The sequence below is a fragment of the Sylvia atricapilla genome, chromosome 4 (genome assembly GCF_009819655.1).
Source record: "Sylvia atricapilla isolate bSylAtr1 chromosome 4, bSylAtr1.pri, whole genome shotgun sequence".
In the NCBI taxonomy this organism is placed as follows: Eukaryota; Metazoa; Chordata; class Aves; order Passeriformes; family Sylviidae; genus Sylvia; species Sylvia atricapilla.
This window is the reverse complement of record NC_089143.1, coordinates 60,724,649-60,751,401: the sequence shown is the minus strand read 5'-3', so window position 1 is coordinate 60,751,401 and position 26,753 is coordinate 60,724,649. Positions and strand designations below refer to the sequence as shown.

Sequence of the window (26,753 nt, the reverse complement as noted above, 5' to 3'; positions counted from 1 at the left end):
GAAATCCATTAGCTGCAACTTCCTTATCAACTTCCAAGGCTTTCCAGCTACTAAGATATTTGCATATTTAACGATTCATTTGACTGGTATCAACTCTCATTTACCAAGTGCTTGAGAAGCAAATCAAAGCATACTGTGTAGAAGTTCTGTTTAAAAACAAAAAAGTACTGACAGCTCCTTCCAATACACAGATTTATCTGAATTAATGGGATTGGAGTAGACTTGGAAAAAAAAATCTGAGAAACATCACCAACTTTTGGACCCATATTTTAATTTAACAATTATGAATATAAGTGAAAGCTCTTCAGCATTTAAATCAGCTTCTAAATTCACTCACTTTATTTCACTTTTCTCTGCTCTACTTGCATCAAACTTCCTTCACTTGTCTACTCCTGAATTATTTCAGCACTGCTACTTTCTAGTACTTATGACATCGCCACTACAACGCCAACATAAAAATAAAAATTAAGAAATCAGGAACAGGAGCAAGCTGATAAAGCCTTGGGAAGATTCTGTTTTGACACAACTGTCATAGCATTTTTATTGGCAAAAGAGCTAATGGAGAAGCAATACCTGACAGTCACATAGAGGGTTTGCCAAGTGTATCTCTAAAAATACATGAATTCTGTACTGGGTCTTTAACACACCACATTAACTGCTTTTTGAAGAATGTGAAGTACATAAAAATGTAAAATACTGACTTATCTCTAATACTTTTTGATGGTCTTTCAATATAAGTACATAGATTCACACACTTTAGACTTCTGCTACTTTAATAACTAACCTTGGAGAAAACAAAACTTATTCCTCTGCTTTAAAAATTTTCCCAATGGATCTGTAACTCTGGCTCCAACTGAGTATGCAAAGTGACAAGAGGGAGATGGACAGCCTCACCCTCTGAATGCTTCGGTACACAGCCTCCTAATCATTGTTAATGAAGCATTGCAGAATGCTGCAAACAAATACCAAACAGCACAACCTCATGCTAACTTGAAACTGATTTAACTTGCTTTGTTTCTGCTCACCACCTGTGTGAACTTCAGTTATATGCAGTTTATGGGACACTGGTGCTTTGTAACATCTTTGCTGGGAATGTGGCAAATTAACTGCTAATAACAAGGGTTAACATGAAGAGGATGATATTGCTGATTAACAGATCTGGGAAGAAAGATTCAATATCTTCCTATTAGGCAAAATGCTATCAGAGGTATCTGTGACAAAGTCAGATCTCCTTTATAAAGTTCAGCTAAGCATCCTCATACAGTCCAGTAATTACAGGCAGAGTATTTAAGGCTTCATTAAATTAACCCAAACCTCTAAGAATGTTAATTTTGAGTAAGCTTTACACCAGAAGTTTCACAGCAGAAACATACTTCTCAGAAATGTAACTGACTACCTTTTCAACACCATTAATTTAAGATGATAAATTATTTGCATTAAATGCATTATTTATTATAGCTTCAACATGCCTTTATCAATGTTGCTTAGACAATTTATACTTACATTACTGGGCAATTATGAACAAAAAGGCAGCTCAGAACATTATATTCTCTGGTGCACATAGGGCAAAATATAAACAATAACTGCTACCTCAGGTTAAGCTGTATAACAAGCTAATAGACAACAGTGTATTTTATTTCTGGCAGCACTAAAGCTATTTTATGCACTGTACACGGGGAGAATAACAAGTATCAACACTAATCCAACAGAGCATTCAGACTATCACAGCACAACTCCGTGGAAGAGTTAATGCTCATGAGTACCAGATTGAGGAGCTAAAATTCATTGGTGACACTGACTTGAAAGGTCCATGAATAGCATTCAGCAGCTCAGTTATTGCAGAGGTAAATGAAAGTGTTATTTTGAAACTTGAAAATTCTACCCTGTATTAATTAAGCATTAAAACTAAGCTGTGTGACTAAACTAATGAGATAACCAGGAATTTTCTAGTCAGTGTTTCTCATTCCACAGTACCTCATGAAATGATGAAGCTGCAGGTTGTAAGAGCAAGCATACAGAAACATGGGAACTGTGTGCCTGAATCCACGATGTGTTCACCAGGCCAGATGCATCGAGGAAACTCAGAGGGAAACTGGAGAGGCCCACAAGAAAAAAGGGTTTCAGCAGTCCAAGCCACAGACTGTCACAGGACATGGGAACCCGGGTTATGCATGTTCAGCTGTCCCAAATATCCACCACTGAATAAACTGAACCTTCACAGAGGGCAGACCTCACCTTAGCAAATTGTCCTGCTGGGCTGACCAGAATACTGCTCTTGATGTGTGAAACCCTCAAGGAAGGCCTCAAGACATTTTCAATATTTACATACCACAAGAGAAGTCCTCAAGTTTTGGGCTTTGTGACAAAACCCTACATATTTTGTAACTCCCTTCATCCCCAGACCAGCTTGTTTATCACTCTGATGACAAAGGAATTCACGTGTGCATCTTCCTCAAGAAGAACAAGTCCACGTCATGTTACAAATCATCCAACAATTAATGTGAATTTTACACACTTCTGACACAAATGTTTCCAAGGCTGGTAGGAAGAATAGAGACATGATTTGCCCTCCTGTTCTTGCACACATGAAGTTTTATCATCTCTTCTGAGAAGTAACAGTGAAAACTGCTATAGGAGAGAATATCTTGTTATCTGCCCATAAAGACACCAGAGAAAAGAACTTTATCTTGCTTGAAAAGATACACAGATCTTTCCTTAACATTTCACTTTCTGCAGAAAATACCCCTTTTGACCATTCAGTGCACCCAACTCAGTGAGGTAAAGCAGGATGAAAGCTGCCAGTGAGCAAAAGTAAAAAAAGCTGAAGTTTCACTTAAAAACAAGGGCACAGGTCTCTGAATGAATGCCTGTGGAACAAACACTTTCTATATACAAGAGGGAAGAGGACTGGAAAACAGCAACACAGATCATCCTGAATCAACATATTCAGTGCAGGAATAACAAAACATCCATCTTTTTTTTTTTAGAAAAAGTTACCTTTTTCAACCTACAGTAAGTCTATGGTCCCAGGTGTATTGAGAAAGCTTTGCTAGTGTGTATCAAAATATACAATATAGTCAGAGCAGCTTGTGTGTAAACACAGCTACATCAGTGAATTACAATTTGTTCTAGTAAAATAAAAATCTTCCCACACAGTTGCTCTGAGGAAGCAGTTGATGTTACAGCCACTCTCACAGTACTATTTATCCCAGTTGATACTGTTATATTTGTATACAGTGCATATGTTGTTGAGACATCCCTGCTATAAACAGTGCATCCCTTGCATGCCATGTACAAATTGTTTCAGACCAGCTTCCCACTTCTCCACCTTTGCAGTGTGCTGGCTTACATACAAAGCCATCAGTAAGACAAACATAAATGTAAGGCAAATGTATGTCTTCCTTGAAATCTTTGAGTGCTTCAGCCTATACCCCCTGCTCCTCACAGAGCTAGAGCCCTCAGCAATTTGCACCATACCATTTATGCCAGCAAATCCCCAAGCACCAAGACCTCCTATCTGACAAGGGATTTACTAAACACCACCACCCACCTGAAAAAGCCTCTCCATTGCATGCTAATATCCATGCCTTTATACAAGATGAAGATAAAGCTTAATTTTCTCTCTTTCTTTCTACCACAAGCTGCAAGGACCCAAGGCCCTCACGGAAGGGTAACAACTGAACGACCAGGAATGAAGCAGCATTACATTTAGTGATGCACAGGAGCTCCAGTAATCTATCTTGCTAACCTCCACCACAAAAATATCCACAGGCTTAGCTGCCCTAAAGCAAGGCTCCATTTAACTGATAGTGCTTTTCCAGCTGTTCTCATCCACTCCAGATCAGTGGACAGCCCTGTCCAGCTCCTGCAAGTGAAAGCTCTCCAAGAGCACTCCTGAGTTACTTTCCTACCTGGCAAGTGTTTGCATCTTGCCCAGCCTTACTAACACCATATGGTTTTACACTTGTGTAAGGGCAACAGCTTTTGGTCATCTTAGAATGAAGTGAAGGTGGTATTTACATTCACTATGGTACATTTTGATGGCCTTCCTGGGAGGCAGCTGATTTCAAATATTGACCAGAAAAATCTTCTTCATTGTTTATGCATTGTGAAAACCATTCAAACTTAGATCTTAAATATAATGTCTAACAGGTGCAGCATTACCCAGTAAAAGATATATTAATATTATGATACTTACAAAAAGCAAAAGGAGAAGTGGAGTTATAACAATGCCCTGGAAGAGACAAACAAAAACAGTCCGTTAGTCAGTGAGGCAGAATAATCTTTCTTACCTTAGTACATGGAAATACACAGACATCATTTAATATGATAGAAATTAACTAACAAGCTCAACTTTGCTCTTCATTGAGCATGTTCTTTAACATTTATACAGCAATCATTTCATAAACTACAGGCAGTATCAAGTACCTTTTTTTTACCTTTTTGCACCTAAGCCCCTCTGTTCTAAAAGATGGGGTATACAGAAACATGGATCATCTATTAAAAAAAATAATACTAAAGCTCTCCCCTCAGTGTGCTGTATCTTAACTTCACTAAGCAGCTCCTCCTTAGGGGGAGACTTGATCAAGTCCCATGCCACCCAGTCCCAGGTCCTCTTCTGAGCAAAAGCTGCATCAACTGTGATGAATTAGGTGTCGTGACTGTGTAATGTAAGCAGATATTCCCCAAGGAAAGGAGCTGAGATCTCAAAACTCATTTCACTTGATTAGACTTCATGTCTCACTGGTAGAAGGCAAGTCTTTCATCTAATTTAATCACACAGGACCACCTCGGCTTTCCACATCCCCCAGGCAGATGCAAGCAAAAAGATTTGTTGTCTTCACTGACAAGGAACAGGTTTAAAGCTGATGATTGGACAAAATAGAGGATTTTAAGTTTCATGAAAGCAAATCTTAGAATGAATTGTTTGGGTTGGGAGTTAACATGACATGCATCACTTTCATTGCTGCAAATAGCAATTCCCCATCATCCTTCCATCTGACTTCAATATTTTATTATTGCTCAATAAAATGATTCCATCATTTAATGCATGCTAATTCATAGAGCTGGCTCAGAACTTCTCTAGGCCAGGACTATTCTTCATCCAGATAGGTCACAAGAATACCTAGCTTTTCAGCTATTCACAAACTTTATTTTTAAAGGACAAAGGTCCAAAACACGCTCACATTTATCTAAAAGGGTGCTTATTTTATGTTTTATTTAGCTACAAGTGAAAAACAATTGAACAAAAAACCTCAACTGTCCCCTACTTTTCACTTAACTTTGAGTAACATGGCTTTATTTCAATCTCTTGGAAGAAAATATAAAGAAATCCCTTAAACAATTAGTTTTGTATTTGCTTTCTGGGTCCACAAAAAAAAAAAAAAAAATCACAGATCCAGATGGACTGTCAGCCACAGAGAGTTCCTATTGCATTCCTAAAACAAAATGCAACAAATCAATGCCACAAATTATAGCAGACAGGAAGGATCAGGGAGGCAACAGTTAAGCTGTGCAACTTGAAGGCTCTGCAGAATTTAAAAACATATTTCAAAATAAATAATACATGCCATATCTGACTGCCCCACAGCCCAGCTATCCATAATAATTTATCTTTTTGCAAATGTCACAATTGAGATAGATCATAAAAGACTAAAAAGAGAAGTAGAAGCAGTAAGAATTGCTTCAGGGAGTCACTCACTATTTACAGGAGGTCTAGACCAAACTGCAGGTAACAGATATGAAGAAATATAGGTGTTCAAGTACAGCAGCTGGAGAGGAAGAAACAAAAGTTGAGGAAGGGAGGAGGCATCAAGGGCTGAACTGACACTTGCATAGAGCAGAATCTATGAGAAAAAACTGACTGCAAGATCTGTGTAATGTAGGGACAACAGAGTCACTTCATCTGAGCGGCCAAACTCCAGCTTTTAGGGATGATTGCTCAGAGTACCTGAGCCAGACTTGGCCCTTCTTCCTCTTTCCCCACTGACAGCTACACTACACACCTCAAATACTACCAGACATTCCCAAGTGCCTGACTGCTCCCTTGGCCTCCTCTTATTTTGGGATGGCAGAACACCACTGCAGCAGGGTTCCACCTTCAAGCTTTTGCACAAGTGAGGAGGAGCATGGATAGAGCAGGAGGTGATGCTCCAAAAGCATCCTGCACACCAACTGAGCACTGAGTGTAGGGAGAAGAGAGCACAGCCAGCTCTCCTCTGAACCGGAATGAACTCCTTGATTCAGCACCATTAGCTGTTTCTTATGTGCTTCATGCCTCAGCATGGTTTTATATGGCTTTAACAAAGAAAAAAAAGCAAAGGTAAAAAAGCAAAGCAAAGCAAAGCAATCTTTATCTTGTTGATAAATCAAGATGGTGCCCTTCCTCTTTGGGATTGGAGCTGTGGCTTGTTACTTAATGGCTTTGGAAGCTTGCCCATATTAACACAGTGGGCAACAGGCACTGCTAATTCAATGCATGTGCCACAAAAGGAAACTGTACCTCTGTGACAGTAACACTTCACGTAATTCTCTAAGTGGAGAGCAAGAGAATCCTCTTATATATCATAAAGAGATTCCTGATGGAGCATGCTGCAAATCTAGCATTCAAAAGGTCAATTTTAGCAATTTGTTATTAAATTTTGCTATTAAACCTGGTGATCTTAATAATGCGAAGTGGGTTTCCTGTTGCCTCACCACAGAAAGGATTTACAAGGTTGAACTTTTCCATTTGCAACACACACACACACAATTCCCTGGGAAGCTAAACAATTACCTGACAGAATAGAGAAGTTCATATCAAAAAATAGATGCTGTTGCTGAATCAGAGTAATTCGATGTTAATGTCTTATTTTGATAAGGAGTGCCAGTTTGAAAAACCACAGGGATTACATTAAAACCAAAAGGGTTTTTTCTTCAGTCAGTAGTGCAGTGGTGGCTGTGATGGTTTACAGGTGCAAGGAAAGCACGATTTACTATGGGAGGGAACCTCTGTTACCCAACCAACTGATGGAACTGCTAAAGAACAAACTTTGGGCACGTAAAGCCCACCTATATGGTAACCTGAAAACACTGATGTGCTTTTGTGTGCAGAAGCCCTTCTCTTCTGGTTCCTGCCTCAGATATAAAGGAGGGCTCACCTGACCATGGTGCATCTAACAAAAGGCATTACCTTTCCCTGCACACAGCACCTTGCCTCACACGTCACCTCTTCATTAGGAACGTGCTCCTCAATGTGCTCATGAGCATTAGGTGATGCATCTCAATTCATACCCACTAAAGAATAACAAATAGAGCACTCCGAGTCTAAAGCCTACTGGCAGAAAATACAGGAGACAATTTACATCTTGAAGGTAAAGCCCAAAGGCTGATACACCACAAATAAAGAAAATGTGGAAGAAAGCAGTTACTCCAGAGCCCAACTCACACTCCAGCAGAGGCTTCATGAAGATGAGAATATTCTAACACTGGGACTGTAGCTGCTTTCTAAGACTGCAGAGAAGCACAAAGGAAGCTAAAAATTAAAATAAAGATGACCATTTCTAAGTCCATTGGACACTGAGACTATCAGAGAGGAAAATGGAACTAAATTTGACACTTTCCCCTGCCTTGCTTTCCAGGCAAGTGCTGTCAAATACATAGTGTATGGAGATAAACAGATTGTAGGTTAGCACTTCCAGCAAAAGCTGAGCATCTGCCCTTGAGAATGCAAGGTCATTACACAGTTTTAGCATCTTCAAAGTTCGGGGGGAGTGTTAGGCTTCCCCACTGCTGCCCACAATGGAGTCAAAGTTGTAAAGTGACTGCCGTTTGCTATCTGCAGAAAAACTTTCAAGAAATCCATTTACACCTCTGATGTGAAAGACTGACTGAATATATTTCAATGATTTTAGTGGAAAGGGCAGGAAAAAAAATCTCAGCCTGACATGAGACACTGATCCAACATAGGAGTCTGAAGAGTCAGATATTTGGAAATATCTCTCTCCAGTAAAGATCACGAAACTGATTTTAAGAGATTTTAAATATAGGTTTGTGTGTGCAAGCATGTACATAAATGTACATATTAACAACAGGGATGTACTTGGAGATCCATTTAATTGTTATTTGCTTTGATTAGATAAAATTGCTAAGAGGTTTTCTATAGGTTTCATCCAGCACACCATTGCTGTAGAGCAGGTATTCAGAGGTGTTTATCCTCCAAAAGAATATATAAAACCAATACAAGGAATTGGCTGCCAAATCAGACAGGGAAGGGAAGTCACCTAATGAATCTGGAACCGTGGTGGCAAATCATTAAGAATGAAATTATGCAAATAGGAAGAGAGAGGTGGGCAGAGATCCAGAGGGACACATGGTAGAAGACAAGTAGGGATTATTGTAATGAGGCATGAAATACATGTGAAGTTTCCTTCGTTTTCTTTACCCGCAAATTTCCCATGCAATTTTTCATCATTCTTACAGGTCAGCAGTACGACAGGCATGTGGCAACTGCTAGTGAGAAAAACCTTAACCAAAGTCACGTCTGATTTGTCTAAAGAACCAGGGCTAGAAAGGAAAAGAAGGGTTTTGTGATAAAGGTTCTGAACAAATGTGTATTTTCTGAACTTAATCACCTACTCATGCTTAATGCTACAGAGGTTCCTGAATGCTCCATCAGAGCAGGACACAAAGGAAGCAGAAGTGTTAGGTAAAAATTACTGGGCAGCATCTCCACGCTACCATTGATAGGGTAAGCTGTGAGAAAAGAGCTTAAGAACACTGGATAATTTCATCAGGAGACAACCATAAGTGAGAAATGAAACTCAGCCTTCTCCTCCGTATGGCAGTATTTCTCAAATGACTTTATTTCAAGAGCTGCTGGCACTTTTTGGAAAAGAAAGATCAACCAAAAAAAAGATTAGCTCAGTATGGTGAGAGTATAACATCAAAAAACCCAGCCTGCATGCACACTCCAACACACAAATAAACAAACAAATGTTCCAAACACAAAACTGTAGTTTTTATGATTACAACCAAAGAGAAATGTCAAAATATTTATTATTTCTTATGTCTTTTTTTTTCCCTTGATTTTGTGCTTGGAACTGTGTTTTTAATTTACTCTTCCTTTATTTTTAACAAGTTTGCAGAAAACTTTATAATGTTTCACATTTTAAAAAGAGAACCCTGCCTCTAGAAAAGTGCTTCTAGGTCTGAATTAGGCATATTTGTGAGCAACAGGACAGCTAGTACCAAAGTTCTGACAGAATACCAATGTTCCCAAAAAAACCAAACCAAACCAAACAAACCAGCCACAAAAACCTCACCCAAAAACAACAACAACCCACAAAAGAAAGAAAGTGGGCACTCCTAAAGATGGAAAAGCTGATTGTTCAGTGTTTTCACTAACATGACAGAATTGTGCTGTGGTGAAGGCCACAGCAGCACTCAGCCAGCTCTCAGTCTATTCAAATAAAGGAGCACAAGAATCCCAGTACCTCACCCCTCAGACTGGTCACAGCTCCACAGTTCCACTTCACAGCATCACCTCTGAGTAAACACACTGTTTACCCCATGTGAGACCACATTATTCATCACCTTGAATAAACTGATTTAAAGAGTACTCCCATGTCCATGCTTTGCAGTAATCTTAACTTCAGATATCATTTACAGGATGATTCCTTCTGCTAAAGCACAGCTTTCATGTACCAAAATCCTCAGAAATTAGCTGCCTTCTCCCTTTTTCCACCTGTCCCCACATAGATTTAGAATTAGGCAGAATCTCTTGACAGATACCACAGATGAAGATAAAATCCCCTATGCTAAATATACATACTTGGTTCCAAACCAGAAGGGCAAAATCCTCTAAAAGTCAGGTTGGGACCAAGTTCTTGTGAAACCACAAGTAGGCACTGAATGCAGAAGGGGCATAACAGAAAAAGGCCTGATAACAGGTGCAAAGGCAACTGTGAGTTTTACACATCTCAGTTTTTAAATACTAAATCATCTAAGCATGAACATTTCAAATTTGTAACTGAAATGATTCAAAAAACATTTCAGTGCCTTAGTATTTGGCTGCAGGAGCCTCATTGAGAGACTATCTTTTTATGGGTTCTTTAAGCAGCTTTTAATATTTTTGTGAGCATTGATATGCAAGCTATGCTGTTCATTTGGCTTACTTAAATATGGCAGCAGAGATGAAAAATTCCTGTTAATCGAGATGTTAAAATTAATTTTCACAATTAAACATGTTTCCCTCCTGTTTCCAAATTTATCCCAATGTAAATGACAAATGCTTGGTTTTCTCTCTTGCAATCTCAGGGATTAAATTGCAGCTTTTTCATATTCTTGTAATTTCAGTCATTTCCCCAAGATGTAACTTGTGTCCCTTTGTTGCTCCCCCATGAACATCACAGAAGCTCCTGGAGTCAGATAATTACTTGCCTTTTGTTTTCCAATTCAATTATTTTCAAAATAATTTCAAGTGTAAAACTCCTACTACACATTCCTTTTCTGTCAGCTACTCTAATGACATTGTTGGTTCTGAAAGTATGTAATTTAGCTCTTTATGTCTTGTTCTATATGAAATGACTGTTCTGAAAGCTGGGGAGAACAAAGGCTTATGAACTGATGCTTTTTAGGATGCTTAATACACCCATTCTCCTCCTAATAAATAAAAGGAAAATCTGAAAAGATATTAAAAATAGTATGAAGTTAAGTTCACACACTTTTGGAAAAAATTATAAATATTGTACCCAAGATAACAAACTACAATACAAAAATCTAAAATACAATTCTGTGTAACCCTAATTCAACTATAATTATAAATAAACACCACAACAATAGCTGTAACTCATCCAATTAAGCCAATATTAGATTTTAATAACAAAACTGTGAAATTAGAAGAACTCTGTCAAAACAGCTTTTGATTTCTCAATGGGGGCAAAATAAACCAGATTTCATATCAACTATGAGATTATACAGAGGGCTTTGTGAGTTGCTCCAGACATTTCACCACCTTTGTTCTGTTGTATTAATCTAGTGCCTCCACTTGTAGGAATGGACATTAATTTGAAAAAAAAAAAAAAAACAACAAAAAAAACCAAGAATGAGATTATGTTAAAAAGCATACCAGCATCAGATAACAGTAGAAATCAAAAACATTTCCAGTATTTATTAATAATTACTATTTGCAGATGTTCCTCTTGCCTACATTTTATACAAGTGTGAAAAAATGCAATCAAAAGGAATGTGAGCAGCCAGAGTTCAGTTCTTTCAACAAAACAGATCAGAGAAACAAGAAATACCCTGATCTGAACTACCAGCAGTAACACTACCACACTTGTCACAGATGAAGGGTAAAGAATAAAACCAGAAGCAGAGAGCTTTTTTTTCAGTAAGGTTAAGGGGTGACTCTCTGGTATCAGATTGAGTGTTAAACCAAGAATAAGAAAAGAGTGTCTCAGAAAGGTAAAGCTGGAGATTAGCCCAGTTTGCCTGGCTTTCCCAGCAGAGGGCATCTTAAACACATTAGAAATTTTTCTTACACAGCAACAGAATAGTTCAGAACACAGCAGTAATGACCCTGAAGTTCTAAAGCAACTATAAAAACTTCTTGTCGCTTCACAGGAGATACAGGAGTAATATCTGGAACAATGCACAAAACACAACACAAGTCTCAATCAGAGTTGGAAATGACCACTTCCATGGAACGACCTGAAACCAGCAGTTAGATGGGAGCTGCCTGCCAGGGTGTGGAACAGCCTCTACAACAGGTGTGATCCCAGGTGCTGCTTCTGGCCACACTTCCCAAGTGCTGCAACCTCTCCACAGCAGCTCCACAGCTCTGTGTAAGACCAAGGACACTCCAGTGGGCCTTTGCTCCCATTCCTGGAACAGGATCAAGCCATATCCACCAACTTCCTGCAACTTTTCCTTGCCTCTCTCTTGTGCGAGGCATTAACTCAGCTGTCTTGTTGCCATCTTCAGTGAGCTCAAGGATACTGTCGAGCCTGCTGGAGGTACATTTTTCACTTCCCACTTCCTCTTCAGTGGCTTTTGCTGACCATCACTCCTGGCCTCAAGACTTTCTTCCTCTCCTTTACCTTCCACCTCAATGAAGCCTTCTAAAACTTCATTCTATGCAAATATTTTCCCTAATTCCAGCTGATTAAACCACTGTCTGTTCCTATTCAAATCAATTTCTCGTGGGGTGTCAGCAGAGAACAAGATCACTGAGGTATGTCAGGACAGGAGGTTATACACTGGCATTAAGCGAAGGTTAGAGGAGACATAAAAGTGAGAAAGGAACTTTTTAATCACACCCTTACTCTTGTCAGAGTGACCTCCCTGCCTTTGCAAAAATCACTTGGACACAATCCTGTAATTTCTACCACTGCAAGCACATCATATGAGCATGACCTCAGTGAGACTGAGGAGGAAAGGCACAGAGCTTGTAGGATTAGGGTGTCTGTAGCTGTAAGCACAGCCCTTCCTTGAAAATGGGTTTAAGGTATAATAAGGATATAATAAACTTGATTACTTGTGTTGGGGTGTACTTCAAGTGCAAGGTATATTAGTGCAGTGCCCCCAATTTATCCTTTGTTTTGTACACAGAAAATAAAAATGCAGCAGCAGTAACAAATATGTTTCACGAGAAAATGTTATTTTTGACCGAATTTTTAAATCTGTTTTCTTGAAGAAGTTAAAAAGAATCTAAATTTCCCCGGTATAAGGATCCATGCCAAGTCACAGGCAAATCTTAATTTAAATTACTAAGAAGCCATTCCCAGCAAAGCATGCCAGCCTCAGCACCACTGCTCCCACACAGTCATGTGGCACTAGGACAGGATGGCACTAGATGGAGCTGTGGGACCTTCCAGGGAAAACAATCTCCTCATAAAACAGAAGTTATTGTATTGTTCAATTAGCCAGAGAGTTGATTCTGTATTTTGAGACACATTGAAGAGTACTAAGTCCCAACAAAAGAAACCAGACCCACAGAAATGGAAGGAAGACGCTAAGTAAACGTTCTGCTTTGACTGACACTGCTTTTTGGAGCAGCTAAGTGCCACTCCTCCACTGGAAGGCTTCTTGCCTCTCCTTCCCAAAGGAAAAGGATGCCGATTTTATGCTCTGCGCCAGCCTTGCTTTAAAGGGTTCTAAACAGAATTGAAACAGTCCCAAGTCACAGCTCCAACAGGCAAGGTCCCCACAAGCCTATTCTATCATTCTTTGGGACTGGACCTCACCAGCCTTTAACAGACATCATTTTATTCTGGTCAATGTTTAAAAAATTATTTTGACACAATAAGATTTGAATTCAGGAAACTTTGAATGAACTAATCAGTGCATTTACTTTTCCTGCCATGATAATCAGTTGTGTGAAAAAAACCAGAAGCATCAGGAATGATTACAGAAACCTGAAGGGAAAGCTATGGCAAATTCTAGAGAAATGAGCAGTTATAAGAAGGTATCAAAATTGATTCTCCTTATTTCTTTCTATAGCTTTCCATGTAATTGAAAACTATTCAAGTAGAACGGGTTCTGTATAAAGATACCACCAATAGATAAAGCAAAGCACATTTTGTTAACATAAACACTATGTTTAAATAAACTGATCTCCTTCATTCTTCTTCTAGCCAAGAACCTCAAACAGTGCAAATATAAACATTGCAAAATCACTCCTTGACACATGCAAGAAAATAAAAAAAAAAATATAGAATGGGCAGGAGTGTTGTGCCAACAAAAACCTATAAGGGTTAATTATGCACCCGTAGTATGGGTATTTCAATGCTTACTTAGCATTGAAAAGGTTTCTGAGTGACCTCCTATTCAAAAACACCACCTAAAACTTACCAGTAAAGCGCTGGCATAATTCTCCACTCGCCCAAAATGTGGGTCTTATCTGCAGTATCCATGAAATGAGATATTATCCCCCTCACCTCTAATCAAACCAACAGCATAATTTGTCTGTAATTATTGTTATGAATTAGATAGGTTACACTGGCTTTATCAGAAAAATGTCTCAGCCAAAGTGCTACCTGTACTCTGTAAGGTGAGAAATGCCCTCCAAATCCCCCAGGATCCTTCAAGATTATTCCTAAGTCTGGTGGAAAGTTAAGCTACCATCAATTAGTTTCAGAGTGAGCTCACTCAGACTAAAGATAAAAAAAGGAATGTATGAGTGCCTTGAACTGTTTTAATAAAATGTAAGACAAAGCTCATTTAATCTGTTTCCACTGTTATTCTCAGGTAACATTTTCACTCAGCATTGAGTATTCGCAAGGCCAAACCCAACCCAAATGCACAGAAGCCCATGCATAGACACAAACCCCCCAAACCCAGCCCCCAGTATGGTAATCTATATTGCTTGTGTTCTGTGCTGCCTGCCTGGCCCCAAGTCATCAATAATGAATAGAAATGTACAGCTACAGCAGTAGCCTGTGTCATGGGCTTGTCAGGGATTTTTGAAAAGGAACAAAAACAAGGTCTGCCATTTGATTGTGTCTTCCTCTGCAAACGCAGGAAGGGCAAAGCAAAGTGGTATTTAAAAAGGGGTAATATGATTAACCCTGTTTGTATGAAATGAATGCTTTCCTCAGCCGTATAGATTGGAAAATTATTTGCTTGCAATGCAACCAGTATTCTCCTAGGCCTGAGAATTCAACAATAATGTTGATTCTGAGCCCAGGGAGGAGAGATTTTTCTATTTTAAGATAATGAATACATACTCAAGAGGAGTCAAATACCACAGTTTACATAGAGAGAGAAAGGATTTCTTTTCTTAGGAATCCAGCAAGTTCAGTATTGAATAAATTTTGTTCTTGAAGCAGAAACTTAATGCATGCACATATACACACAGTCAGTGAAAGCAACGGCATTATTAAAAAATATGCAGATCCTCATGAATGGGCTCGGAAACACGAAAAAAAAAAAAAAAGGCGGTACTTGTATTTATTATTTCTTTTCAAATGTTCCCAGATACATTTCTACAGACATTGTGACTGTGGTCTTACAGGAGTGATTATCTCACATTTTACAAACAGCACACACCAGCTGGTACACTACCAATCCACCCCCTGGGGAGGGTGGGTGGCAGACTACAAAATGTCTACAGGACACACACAAACTAAACTGATGGAAAACCAATAGTAAACCCAAATCTTTCTTGCTTTCTACATCTGCATAAATTCCAGAAAAAGTCCTGCATTAATATATGTGATTAATAGAATTAATTAACATGAGTAGTAGATGAGTACATACTCTCCACTTCAGAAGACTCATCTGAAGATGCACGCTTACCTGGAACTAGACAAATTGAGGTAATTTATAGAAGAAATTAAACTATATAAGCACAAACTTCCAACCTGGCATCAAAAGCAAGACATCTCAATTCAGATTACACTGCCAGGCCTTCTTTTCTAGAAGCCAGTAATAAGAAAAGGCACCTGGCTTAAACACAACTGAGGAAAATCTTCAGAAAGCAGCAATCAATAATACAATTTAACCAGCCAACTCTGTGTTCCGACCTAACGTTATCTTGTGATAACTGTTTTTAATAGCTGGAGTGGGGTATTACAGTATTCAGCTGAGCTCGAGTGTGCATAAATCGCTGAACATGTTATTAATGACTGTGAATAAGGAAAAAGGACCATAAACCACCTTTCTGTGGCAGATAGTAAAATAACTGCCTCAAAATCCTAAGTACACACTCCAGCGCACTAAGGCTGAAACCCCCCCAAACCACACTCTGACTTTGACTCTGTTTAAACTAACTCATCAAATTGAGATCATTTACTTAGAAAAGAAACTTTATCCTATTTAAAGAATTCCAAAATTGTTTCACAGCAGAAAAAGTTCCTTCTGAATCCTAATTCCAAATGCACTTCAGCATGACTACAGTAAATATATTTCATTTTGCAAATTCTACACAGTCAGTAAAAAGTTCTTTTCTCCTAGTGACATCTTTTGTGGTTTTGTCAGTACTCAGATACCCCTCCCTCCAGCCTACTGCCCAAACACAGGTTTGGCAGCACAAAACTTCTGCCTTGTTTTGAATGTGCCCACAGAACACACAATCTACTTAGCACACATTTTAAAGTGCTGAATATGCACATCTGCAACAAGAAAATGCAGGAGGGGGTTCTCACATGGGGTAGGATGGGCCCAAACCTCATTCTTGTTATCAGTGACATATGACCCTTGGAGCACCTTGTGATTTTTGTTTTTAAATCCATCTGCTTCGAACACGTTCATTTTTTGGTGTGTTATTCACTAGATCTCACGTTCAAGAAAAGACCAGTGCCTTTGTTCAGTATCATACTATTGCTCAAGTGACAGTGGAATGGCAAAAAAGTCAGGCAGAGGCATCCTAAAGAACTGCTTAAAAAACCCACCACCACAACAAAAAGCCCAAACAAGAAAACAAACAGGAAAAGAAAAAAACAGAAAAAAAGGGAGGAGGGCAGCAAACAAAACTGGGCTTTGTACTTCCATTTCTTGTATGGGTTGTGCTGCTCCAACTTGCCATCAGAAGGAGGCTGCTTTTCCCCTGTCTGATCCAAATACTGGTTTTGCATTTAAATCATCTGCCCCAAAATGTGGGTCTTTGATTCAGTAACATAACAGAATATTTCCAGAGGAGGAAAATTGTTTCTGAAAACAAGAGAGTCCTAGTCTAGCAGAGACTGTCTAGGCAGGGAACAGAGCTGGTGTGTGAGACTGGAACCAAAGGAAGAGAAAATATTTCCGTCACAGTCCCCATAGCAAAGGCTTTTTTGATTTCAGCTCTTAAGAGCTCAAATGGCAAGACAGCGATACCTTGGAAGGCGTTTCTATTTTCTAGGAGGTAAAACAAGAGAATGACTAAAAGATGTTATCCAAGATTTCTACCTTCCTCTTCTCAGAACAAGAGTCTTCAGTCTACTTTGTCCTCAGGGAACCACAGCTCCAGAGGCGGCTCCTTGTGACTCCTGCTCAGGCTTTGCCCCAGCTTTTCCCAAAGAACCACCGCCAAGGTTGGAAGTTCACAGTATGGGATTAGAACATTTGTGGACTTATATTTACAAAAGCCTCAGTCCTCTGGATCCAGAATAATTCTCCTTCTACAAGAAGAATATAGTCCTTTAAAAAGTGGAATCCCTTGTAATTACTCAGTTAAATGACACATCACACACGTTCACAAAACATATCCCTGAGGCCTTTGATTTTTACTGAGGTTTTCTAGGATTTTAGAAACAACAAGAGATTTGTTTGTGCCTATTTTGTGTGCCTAAAACTTTTCATAAACTCTTTCCCCTGGTGGGTGGCAGAGTGGACTTCTCCACAGAAATTGTACAACACTGAGCTGAATCACTTGCTATCCAACCCTACCCTGAATATGGGAGCTGCAGGGAGAGTAGCAAGATTTAACTTATCCTAAGATAAATAACTGACACGATTTTCAAAGCAGTTCTTGGATGCTCTGTTTGCCTCATTGATCTAACATAAATCAGTGATATGCAACCAAATAACACATTACACTCCACTGTGATCTACCACTGTGAAAATCACAAAACCAACTCATCACTCAGCTCAGAATTACCTGATAATAACCAATAGTTACCCATTACAGGGCAGTTTCAATACCCATAACACGGAAGAGTTAAACAGCCCCATCTTGGTGTTAAATATCGGTTCTGTTTGAAAATGAGAAACACACCTCCTGTCTGCATAGGTGTGAAAAGTATGTTTCTTCAGAGAGCAGATTCATATCCACCAGTTTACTGTCAGCCCTTTTTCATTTCAAGTGTAATTTCCATGCGAAAAAGCCACAAGTTCATGGAGTTTTTTTACTAAAGTCTTACTGAATACTCTCACACAGGTGATAAAGCCAAAAATAACTGGTTATTTTCAGTTACACACAGCTAGTTCATTTCTCTTCCAAAGCAGTTTCAGGCAATGCAAATGCACATTATACAGGTTGGCACAACACCTCAATGGGCAAATCAAGGCTCTATTATGAAAAGGCCACAGTGCCATCATCCCTCCCATTTCTGGATCAGACAAAAAGGACATCAGGGTACCTCATACACAGAGTAAAAACAACCATCCTTGGGATGGTTATTATAATATATATAATTATAATATATATAATTTGAGATGGTCATTCCCATCTATATATATATCTATATATGAAGTATATATACAAAGTATCTATATAAGTTTATATATAGTGTATATAAAAAGTATATCTAAAGACATACTTTTTTTTTAATCCACACTGTTTTACTGAGAAAGTACATGAAGTGAAGAGTTGAAAGCCTGTTTGCCACATGCCTACCAGAGCTTTACATGCACACACACAAAAGATAAAACTGCTGAGTTATTTTTTATATATCTTATGTAAGAGGGGTTTTTAAATGTAAATATTATACTTAAATTAGCATTTCTGGTTTGCCTACAATCAAAAGCCTCTAACATCACAAATCATGACAACGAGGTGGCCTAGCAACCTAGACAGACAGACACAGGAAGTTCAGTCAGTCAGTAATAAAAAGCTTTGGCTGTCTGGCTTCAGGGAGAAGAAAATTGCTTGGATGATCACTTCAATACTCGACTAGGTGATGCACTATTTTATTCTTTCTGATAGCTGCAGTTTAAAAGAACTCAAAACAGGAAAATGTACATGTAAAGGCTGAGCAAAGATGTGGACTGAAGCTTTATTTTGTTTCGTTTCAGATTCACACTTTTGATAGAGCCTAGGGAGCCAGAGAGAGAAGAAAGGAAACTGTCCCCAGCGCCTGACAGTAACAAAAGTGAAAACAGCTGCTTGAGTTGCAAGCTACCTGCAGAGTGGCTCTAGGAGCAAGCAGCTCTGCTGGGGGGGAACAACCTCTGCAGTGTGAGCAGGCATCACTGCGGTGCATTCACCAGCAAAACAAAACACACCCATCAAATCACAGTCATCATTTAACTGCTTATCACAATTAACTGAAAATACACTGTCATTCTACTCACCAGCAAATCTACATCTGAATTTACCCCGTGGTAAATTGACAGTGTTGCTCATGAGGGACCCGAGCCTGACCATGCTGCTGAGCAACTACCACTCCTCCCAGAGGAAGGTGGCATTCTACCTCTAGCAGGAGGGTTCGTTTTTAAAGAGGTGCTGTCAGAGCTGAGGATTTTTTCTCCATCCTTCTTCATTCTAATTACATCTAGGCAGTAACAGTGCTAAACTACGCTAACAAGAAGCTTTAAATTCTTCTGTCAACATGACTGACTTTTCCCTTCCTTAGTCTTCTTGAAGCTCATTCTTTTCTTTTCTGCCTCACCTCAAAACCTTTTCCAAAAAGATTAAACCTGTAACCCTTCAGGGAGCTGACTTCCAAGTAACTAACATTTAAGCCTATACTCTGCAGGGCAGTCTATCCTCAGGCAGAGGCTCTGCCCTTTTTGTCATATATATTTTTTTCAATAACTCTTATTTAATCATGAGACCAAGAAACACCTTCTAACTCCATTACTAGTATCAACACTGAACAAACTGCCAACATTAACCTGTCTTCAGTCCCTCACAACTACTAGCAACTCACTCAGACAATTGGCAAATAAATCTGCTTTGGTCATTTATCCAGCAAGCGGTGATTATTAAGATGAACATTTCCAGATTTGACAAGTAATTGCTGTATTAAATACCATAAGAGTACATTTCTCAGAAGTTGATGGCCCATCCACAGGATTCTTATAATTAGCAGCAATAATCATTCTGGGTAAGTGACTATTCTCTTCCAAGGGTAATAGCATCTGCTTACATGAAGGGGTATTTTTGGCATATTCTCAAGGTCTTCTTTCTTCTGCTCTGCTGTCAGAACTCTCATTATGCACAGCACCTACAATGGTCCTGCATACTCCAGGTAATTAGCCTTTCCCACTAATCAGAGAGCATCTCTCATTGCTGCAAACATACAGGACACTGATTGTTCCTTAACCCTGAGGTTTCCTTTGCTCATTTCTCAAAGAACTGACTCAACACTGGCTACCTTGAACTACTCTTTCAGTGCACACAATTTAGAGCTTTCCAAAGAAAATCATTTCTGAGTATTTAGCTGGAAGCTGAATTTAAAGACATGAATTATCGACGTTTCAGCTAAAATGTATCCCTGATTTCCCTTTCCTCCTAATAGTTAAGAAAATAAAAGCTCACAATATGTTTCTCTGTGACCATCTTCACATGCCTTTCTGCCTGAAAAATTGATCTCCTTAGATAAAAACTAATTTACACCTGTGATTTATTAAGACAAGAAACTCGTGTTTAGAAGGGAAAAGGCTGCAGTAAGTGTCTATGCTCTGACAAATGGCAAAAAATACAGCTGATTTAACAAATGAGTGCTCAATCAATGATGCACTGAGGCACATGACAAAGGGAAGTCAAAATCCATTACATTCAAGAACCTCCTTTAAATTCCACTTCAGTGCACTGACCCTGTTGCTCAATGCTAAAGACTTTACAAGGTTTTCGGAAACATTTAGAGAAGCTTTTGTTTTGGCATTCGCTCAGCTGCACCTCACAATTAACACCGCCAGACTCCTCTCCAATCAATTATTCATTAAGATGACGAGCATATCTTTGGAGCGCCTTAACTCCACATCAGAAGCGTGTGAGGCATGATACACCCGTGTGTGCTTTGCAGAATAAAAGGCAGACTCTGAGCAGGTCTTAACGTTAAATGAGAACAAGGCTAAAAGAAGCGAAATCAACACTTTTAGTCAAAGTTGAGCTTCAGGCGAGCTGCAGGCAGTGCACAGCGTGAGAGAATTTGGCTCCAGAAAGTGCCCATGTGTGACAGCTGAATAAGAGTTTGAAGGCTTAATGGTAAGAAATGTTCCTTACACTTTACTAACTCAGTTAACTACTCATCTTCTCCAGCTCTGACAGCTGATGACACAAACCCCACTCAATTCAAGTTTTACCAGTTGCTATACAAACATGTTTATTGTGGTTCCCATGGCTAGTGTTTTTACCAGTCAAACAAACAACAACAAAAAAAAAAGCAGGAAATAATTTTCAGGATATAACTATCAAACAGAATTGTGATGAGAAATTAGGAATGCAAAACAATCTGAAATCTGGTATTTCTACAAGTAAAATAATGTGTAAAGTAAGCAATTATCAATTTATGGTATGGTAGAATCTGCTCTATTAAACATGTGTTGGTGAGGAAGATATTTGACCCCTTAACATAATTTAAGCACATAGATTAGGAAGGTTCTTATTTAAAGCCCATGAGAGATCTAACTTGGGCTCTGAAGTTAGAAGGTGTAAATGGTTCTCCCCACAGCACACAGAAAAACCCTGTTATCACAGAATCCTTTAGGCTGGAAAAGACCTTCAAAATCCCATTGTCAAGTGAAGTTATGAAGTTTTCAGTTCTTCTTTGTATTCACCTGTTTTACTTGGGTGAGAGTGAACAGCCAGATAGGACAGTAGGCAAGATGAGCCTAGAGTTACCTAGAATTTTTGCATTTTCTAAACACCACAGCATGAGTAAAGTCTAAAAAACAAGCAAACAATCACCAAAAGAAAGAAAGAAAAACAAAATAACAACATTACCCAAGACAAGCAAATGGTAAAGGGGTAACTGTTCAAGCGCTCACTGTGCTGCCAGAGCAGAACTGAGTTTTCTGAATCTGAAGTAGTATTTAATAAAATCTCATAATCTAAGTCTGAACAAGCCTGTAGCTGCTAAATATCATGTCAGTAAAATGCCAGAGGTGCCTAATACTCCTCTGTTCCGCATGCCCACAGCTGCTGCCATCCTGACTGAGAAGAGCAGCTCTGCGTTTTCTTTCTACACACAGTGATAAGCACATCATTTACCAAAATCTGGTACATTTTGGTTTTGGTAAATAAAAAAGCAGGTCATGTGCCAGGGACTGGATATCACGTTCCAGACCTGATCTTACATTATAGAAACAATAAAAAAACCCCAACTCATCAGCAGCTGGAAACAAGAGCCAGGCAATGCCCTCGAGCATCTGCAACAGATCCAAGCACTTCAAAATGAAGTGAAATTATGCTCATCATGACTACACCTTGCTCTTTAGGTTATCAAGTGGCTTAAATGCACAAGCCTCACCAACTGGATTTCTCAAAGCTACCCAATTCCCTAAAGAGAGACAGGTGCCTAGAAACATTTAAAACAAACAAAAATAGAGTAAGGAGCTTAGAAGTGAAATTGCCCTTGAAATCAAATTAGGTACTTTGAAAAGTTTGAAAAGTAGCCATCATGAGTTTACAAAGCATTCAAAAAGCTAATTGTATGCTTCAACAGACAAGTGTATTCCTAAAATAATATTCATTATCACACATACTGCAAATATGTGCAAAACATTTCAATGTATTGAAATCTTGACAGCAAAAGAACTTAGTGTTATCAGACCAGCATTACTGCACCCAAACCAGCAACAAAGAGCTTTAAATTATCCTTGGATGAAGTCTACCAAAAGGTTTGAATTCGCTGCACAAAATACCAGCTTTTAACATGCTTTTTGTTCCTGTTACGCTTCCAGTGATTTCAGAGAACGTGGTTACTCAGCAATAATTGTTTCAAGCTGAAATAAAATATTATGATATCTCCCAGCAAATAGACTGATATTTCAACTGAAGTACAGTCTAAATCCTTACACTATTTCCTTTACTGTTCTGATTTGTTCTTTTTGTTCAGAGGTAGCACTTGCATATGTTATCTCTGCTTTTCAAAGAGAAAATAATCATTTAGATTCATATGTAAATTCCATGTTCCTTCATGGATTGTCACAGCAGTGCATGACAGACTGTGCAGTATTATCACTGAAAATAAAGTATCCTAAAGGAAAAAGAAAAGAAAACAAGACAGAAAAAAAAAAAAAAAAAAACAACCTAGTAAAATAATTACCAATTCTCTGTTTAGCATCAGAAGCCTGAACACAAACTACAGCTCTGCCATGTAAAGCTCCCAGCTGAGAGCCCTTTTGGACACTTGGGTGTCACGAATTTCTGCTGTAACACAGAGGTCTGTGTTCAGTGACCAGGTTTGCAAATGCTCACTGTGGAGCTCCCCATCATTTGTAAAACAGATCCAAGGGTCCCACTCAACACCCCCACCCTGTTTATCACTGTGTACGGAGCCCTGCCCTCGGGGTGTTCATGAACAGTGTTTAAAAGGCAGCAATGCACACAGCTGATCAGACCAGCAGCTGATCAGTATTTAATCACCAAATCCAATAAGGAAACAAATGAGGCAGAGCACAGGGGTGGAAAACAAAGGTAGGTGGAAAATGTTAAATGAGCCACCAATTTATGGAAGATAAAAGCACTCTCAGAAACAATTTACAGAACAATTTTCTTTTTACACGTTTAATAAACATTCTGTCAGAGTAAACGAAATCTCAGAAGCTGGAAGTTTAAAAAAAAAATCAATTAAAATGAAGTCACAGGGAATGGTGGGGAATTGTTCCTGGCAGTTATTTGATATAGTATGGCTAATATTTCTAGTCAGGCAAATTAACAGTTTGGCTGCTGTAGACTTGCACTCACACAATACATAACCTCTGAGGACTTGTTCTAAAAATTACAGAAATATATGCATAAATACTGTTATATAGCTACATTTGAAATGTACAGTAACTGTTATTTACTACACAGACTCTAATACAAAGGAATTCTATACTGCTAAAACCAGCTGAGAAAAACGTCTGCATCTTAAAATAAATGTAAAAAAATACACCATTCATTCCACAGGGTCCCATTTCACTTGTAAAAAATATTTTGAAAGCTCTTAAATAAAAATCTGTTTCTCTAGCCAACTGTATCAATAGATGAGCTTTTCTTTAATACCATTCTGCTGTATAATTTGTACTGTGCCACACTATATTGATTAGAGAAAATTCCAGTGAGGCAGTGTCAGTTTCTGTTTCTACAGGGAAACCACTGAGCTGAACAGCGAGGCTCCTAAGGTCAAATCAGGATGCAACTTGTGTGTTGCTACTTCAAAATTACACGGGGCTAATGAGGAAAACAACGGGAGGTTCACAGACATAAGATAGATGTCACTTTTTTCCTTCAATATCCTGTTAATGTAACTGGAATAACCACGTGAATTAAGATTTTTACTTTTCATACCTTTTCGTGAATGAAGTCATTTATATTTGCAAGCAAAAGCTGTGTTTTCTTCCTATGCTTCAAGTCATTTGCTATCTCCACTGTGCTGCCAAGTGTGGCCACAGAAAGAAATCCCTTTATCTTCCAGCTTATCTTGAGATTCTGCTTAGGAGAAGCTGCTGTTCCTTGGCTTCTGTAGCTCATGTTTGCATTAGAGATTTACCCACCTGCACTTCAGGCGCAGGGAGGGAGAGAAAGCAGCTTATCTTTATCACAGTGCTCTTTGCAAACACATTCCATTTCACACGGATGGTGAAAGTACAGAAAAGCAACTTGATGCAATCTTGCCTCGTTCAGAGGAATGAAAAGGGGAAGAAACAGGAGCGTTTCACAGGAGAGTTCACATTCATTTATGTCTGAGCTGTACAAGCTGAATAACTCGCTCTCAGCTGTGACAGAGTACCTGCCTGCAGACACCAGAAGTGGGATACAGAGTTCCTCTAGTTTAGGTGTTTGGACACCTCTGAGTCGGCAAGTAAAGGGAGTTTCAGTCCTGCCCACTGTTCAGAAAAGAAGACTCATGTCCTGAGCCTTGGGCCCCCAGAGCCACAGCTCTGCTCTGATGCTTGGACAATATTCATCCCAGCTCTTGACCTGACATACATGGGAATTCTGGATCAAAATACTGTGCTGCTGTCATGCTATGGCCTTTGCCCACATTGCCTGAGCCTGGCACTCCCTGTCAGTGACATCCTTCCCAGATCTCAGAATTACACACAGGTTTGTAACACAGAACTCAGAGCCAGCCAATGAAAAGCTTCCACACCTTCAGGCTTTTAAGGTCTAATGTAAAGGTATGAAAATTGAGCTGACAACACAATGAAACAAAAGAAATATAACAATAAAACCAGTTGTATTTGAACTAAAGAATGGGCAGACTAAACAAACTTCATGTTAGCCTGAAGCATTTCATATATGTCATCCTTCCTGCCCTCCTCCACAGATCATACACAATATTTCTGAGTTCAGTTATCACGTACATGCTCAAAATAGTGAGCACAGACTGAAAGGATCAGCAATGGTTTTTACAAGCACTGTGCTTAATTATATCTTATTTTTTTAGTGGCTACTGGATTAAAAAAAAAACAACAAACCCAAAACAAAGCTATTATCTCGAGCTTGATCAGTGCCTCAGAAAGACTAAAGGAGCAGAAACTGGAAAAGTATCTCCCACCTCAACAATAGCATGACAAATGCCAGAGGTAATGCAATTAAAAGAGCCAACAATTAAAATAACCCCATCTCTCAACTAGCTAACTTTGATTTAATAGAGCAAAATAATTTAGCAGAGAACAATGCACACTTGCTAACTTTTCATGCCATGTTAACAAGCGGCAGTACATTTTTCTTCGATGTTTGTTGTGAAGTCAGATTCAAAGAGCCTGTTCAGTTATTCTTTGTTACATTTGTATTCCCCTCTGCTATCAATAGCTACATTAAAAAACCAAAACAAACCCCTCCCCATATTTTTAACCTTTTGAGATAAGCCTGTCAGTGCACACAAGCATCATGTAACCTTTTTTGAAAGTTATAACTGAAATTATAAACAAAATGCTCTCGATTGCTGACAGGTACAGTTTTGTACAGAAGTTTTGTTTGCAAAATCAAGATACATAGCTGAATTTATCATAAGGGATATAGTTAAAGGAACAATGGACAAAGCAGAGTAAGGACAGGTTACATACAGAAGGCTTTGCTCAGACTGTTCCTGTCTGTTCCTTACCCAAAAGCCAAACTTCAGACAGGTTTCCTGAAGTGAATGATCTCAGTGAGTGACAGTCCTAAACAAGCAGCAAACAAATCCAAGTTCTTCTGATGCCCATCTCTATGAAACTGTATAGCCGTGCCTTTATCCTGCATGTAGCATTGTTTATTTCCAAAGATTTGCACTCAAACAGTTCCCTGCCCTCCTCTTGATGTGTGAGAGTCTGAGACACCAGTGCCTTACTGTTTCAATACAATGCCTCAAGTAGTAGCAGGGAAGCAGAGCTAACATATGGGAGAAATGGCAGAATCTTCTGGTTAAATCTAATGGAAGAACTCTCATCCCAGACATCTCTTTCCTTAAAACTACTCTTTCACAATTGGATGCACATATGAGGGCTTCAAGAGAAGATGTATTTGTTGAAATCCATTACATATACAGAAATTATATGTAATTTAGAAAATACAGAGCTGGAGAGTGTGAGGGAAAAGTGACACATAAGGATAACCTGAACTTTGAATACAATGCCTGTTAACTATCTGCTCTAGGCCACTGATAGAGCAGGAATATTCAATCAGTTCCAGTATAGCAGATTTTGTTTGCTGCAATACAGTTGCAGCCATCCATGTATGAAGTTATTTTCTTTGAAGGAATATACTGTTTCCCCCCCAGACTCATAATACAACTGAGCAGCCATGGAATCTCTCCCTGTTGTTTTATTACCTACAGACTAGGAGAATTTCAGAAATTAAGGAGACAGATTAATTACATTACGATTTAATTAAGTCTTTGAAGAATAATGGATCCAGCAGAAAGCTCTGTAATAGTATGACAGAACTGTGAAAGAACAGCGAGTTCAAAGCAGCCTAAAAGGCTGCAATGGCACAG

At 38.9% G+C, this 26,753-nt stretch overlaps 1 protein-coding gene across 1 annotated transcript in view; it reads right to left on the bottom strand.

Annotated features, from left to right (window-relative positions):
• The window catches only part of SLC10A7 (solute carrier family 10 member 7), a 137,750-nt gene that overhangs the window by 40,622 nt on the left and 70,375 nt on the right, over positions 1–26,753 (bottom strand). The window contains 1 exon segment of the mRNA XM_066318461.1: positions 4,199–4,234. Coding sequence (XP_066174558.1) covers positions 4,199–4,234 — 36 coding nt within the window.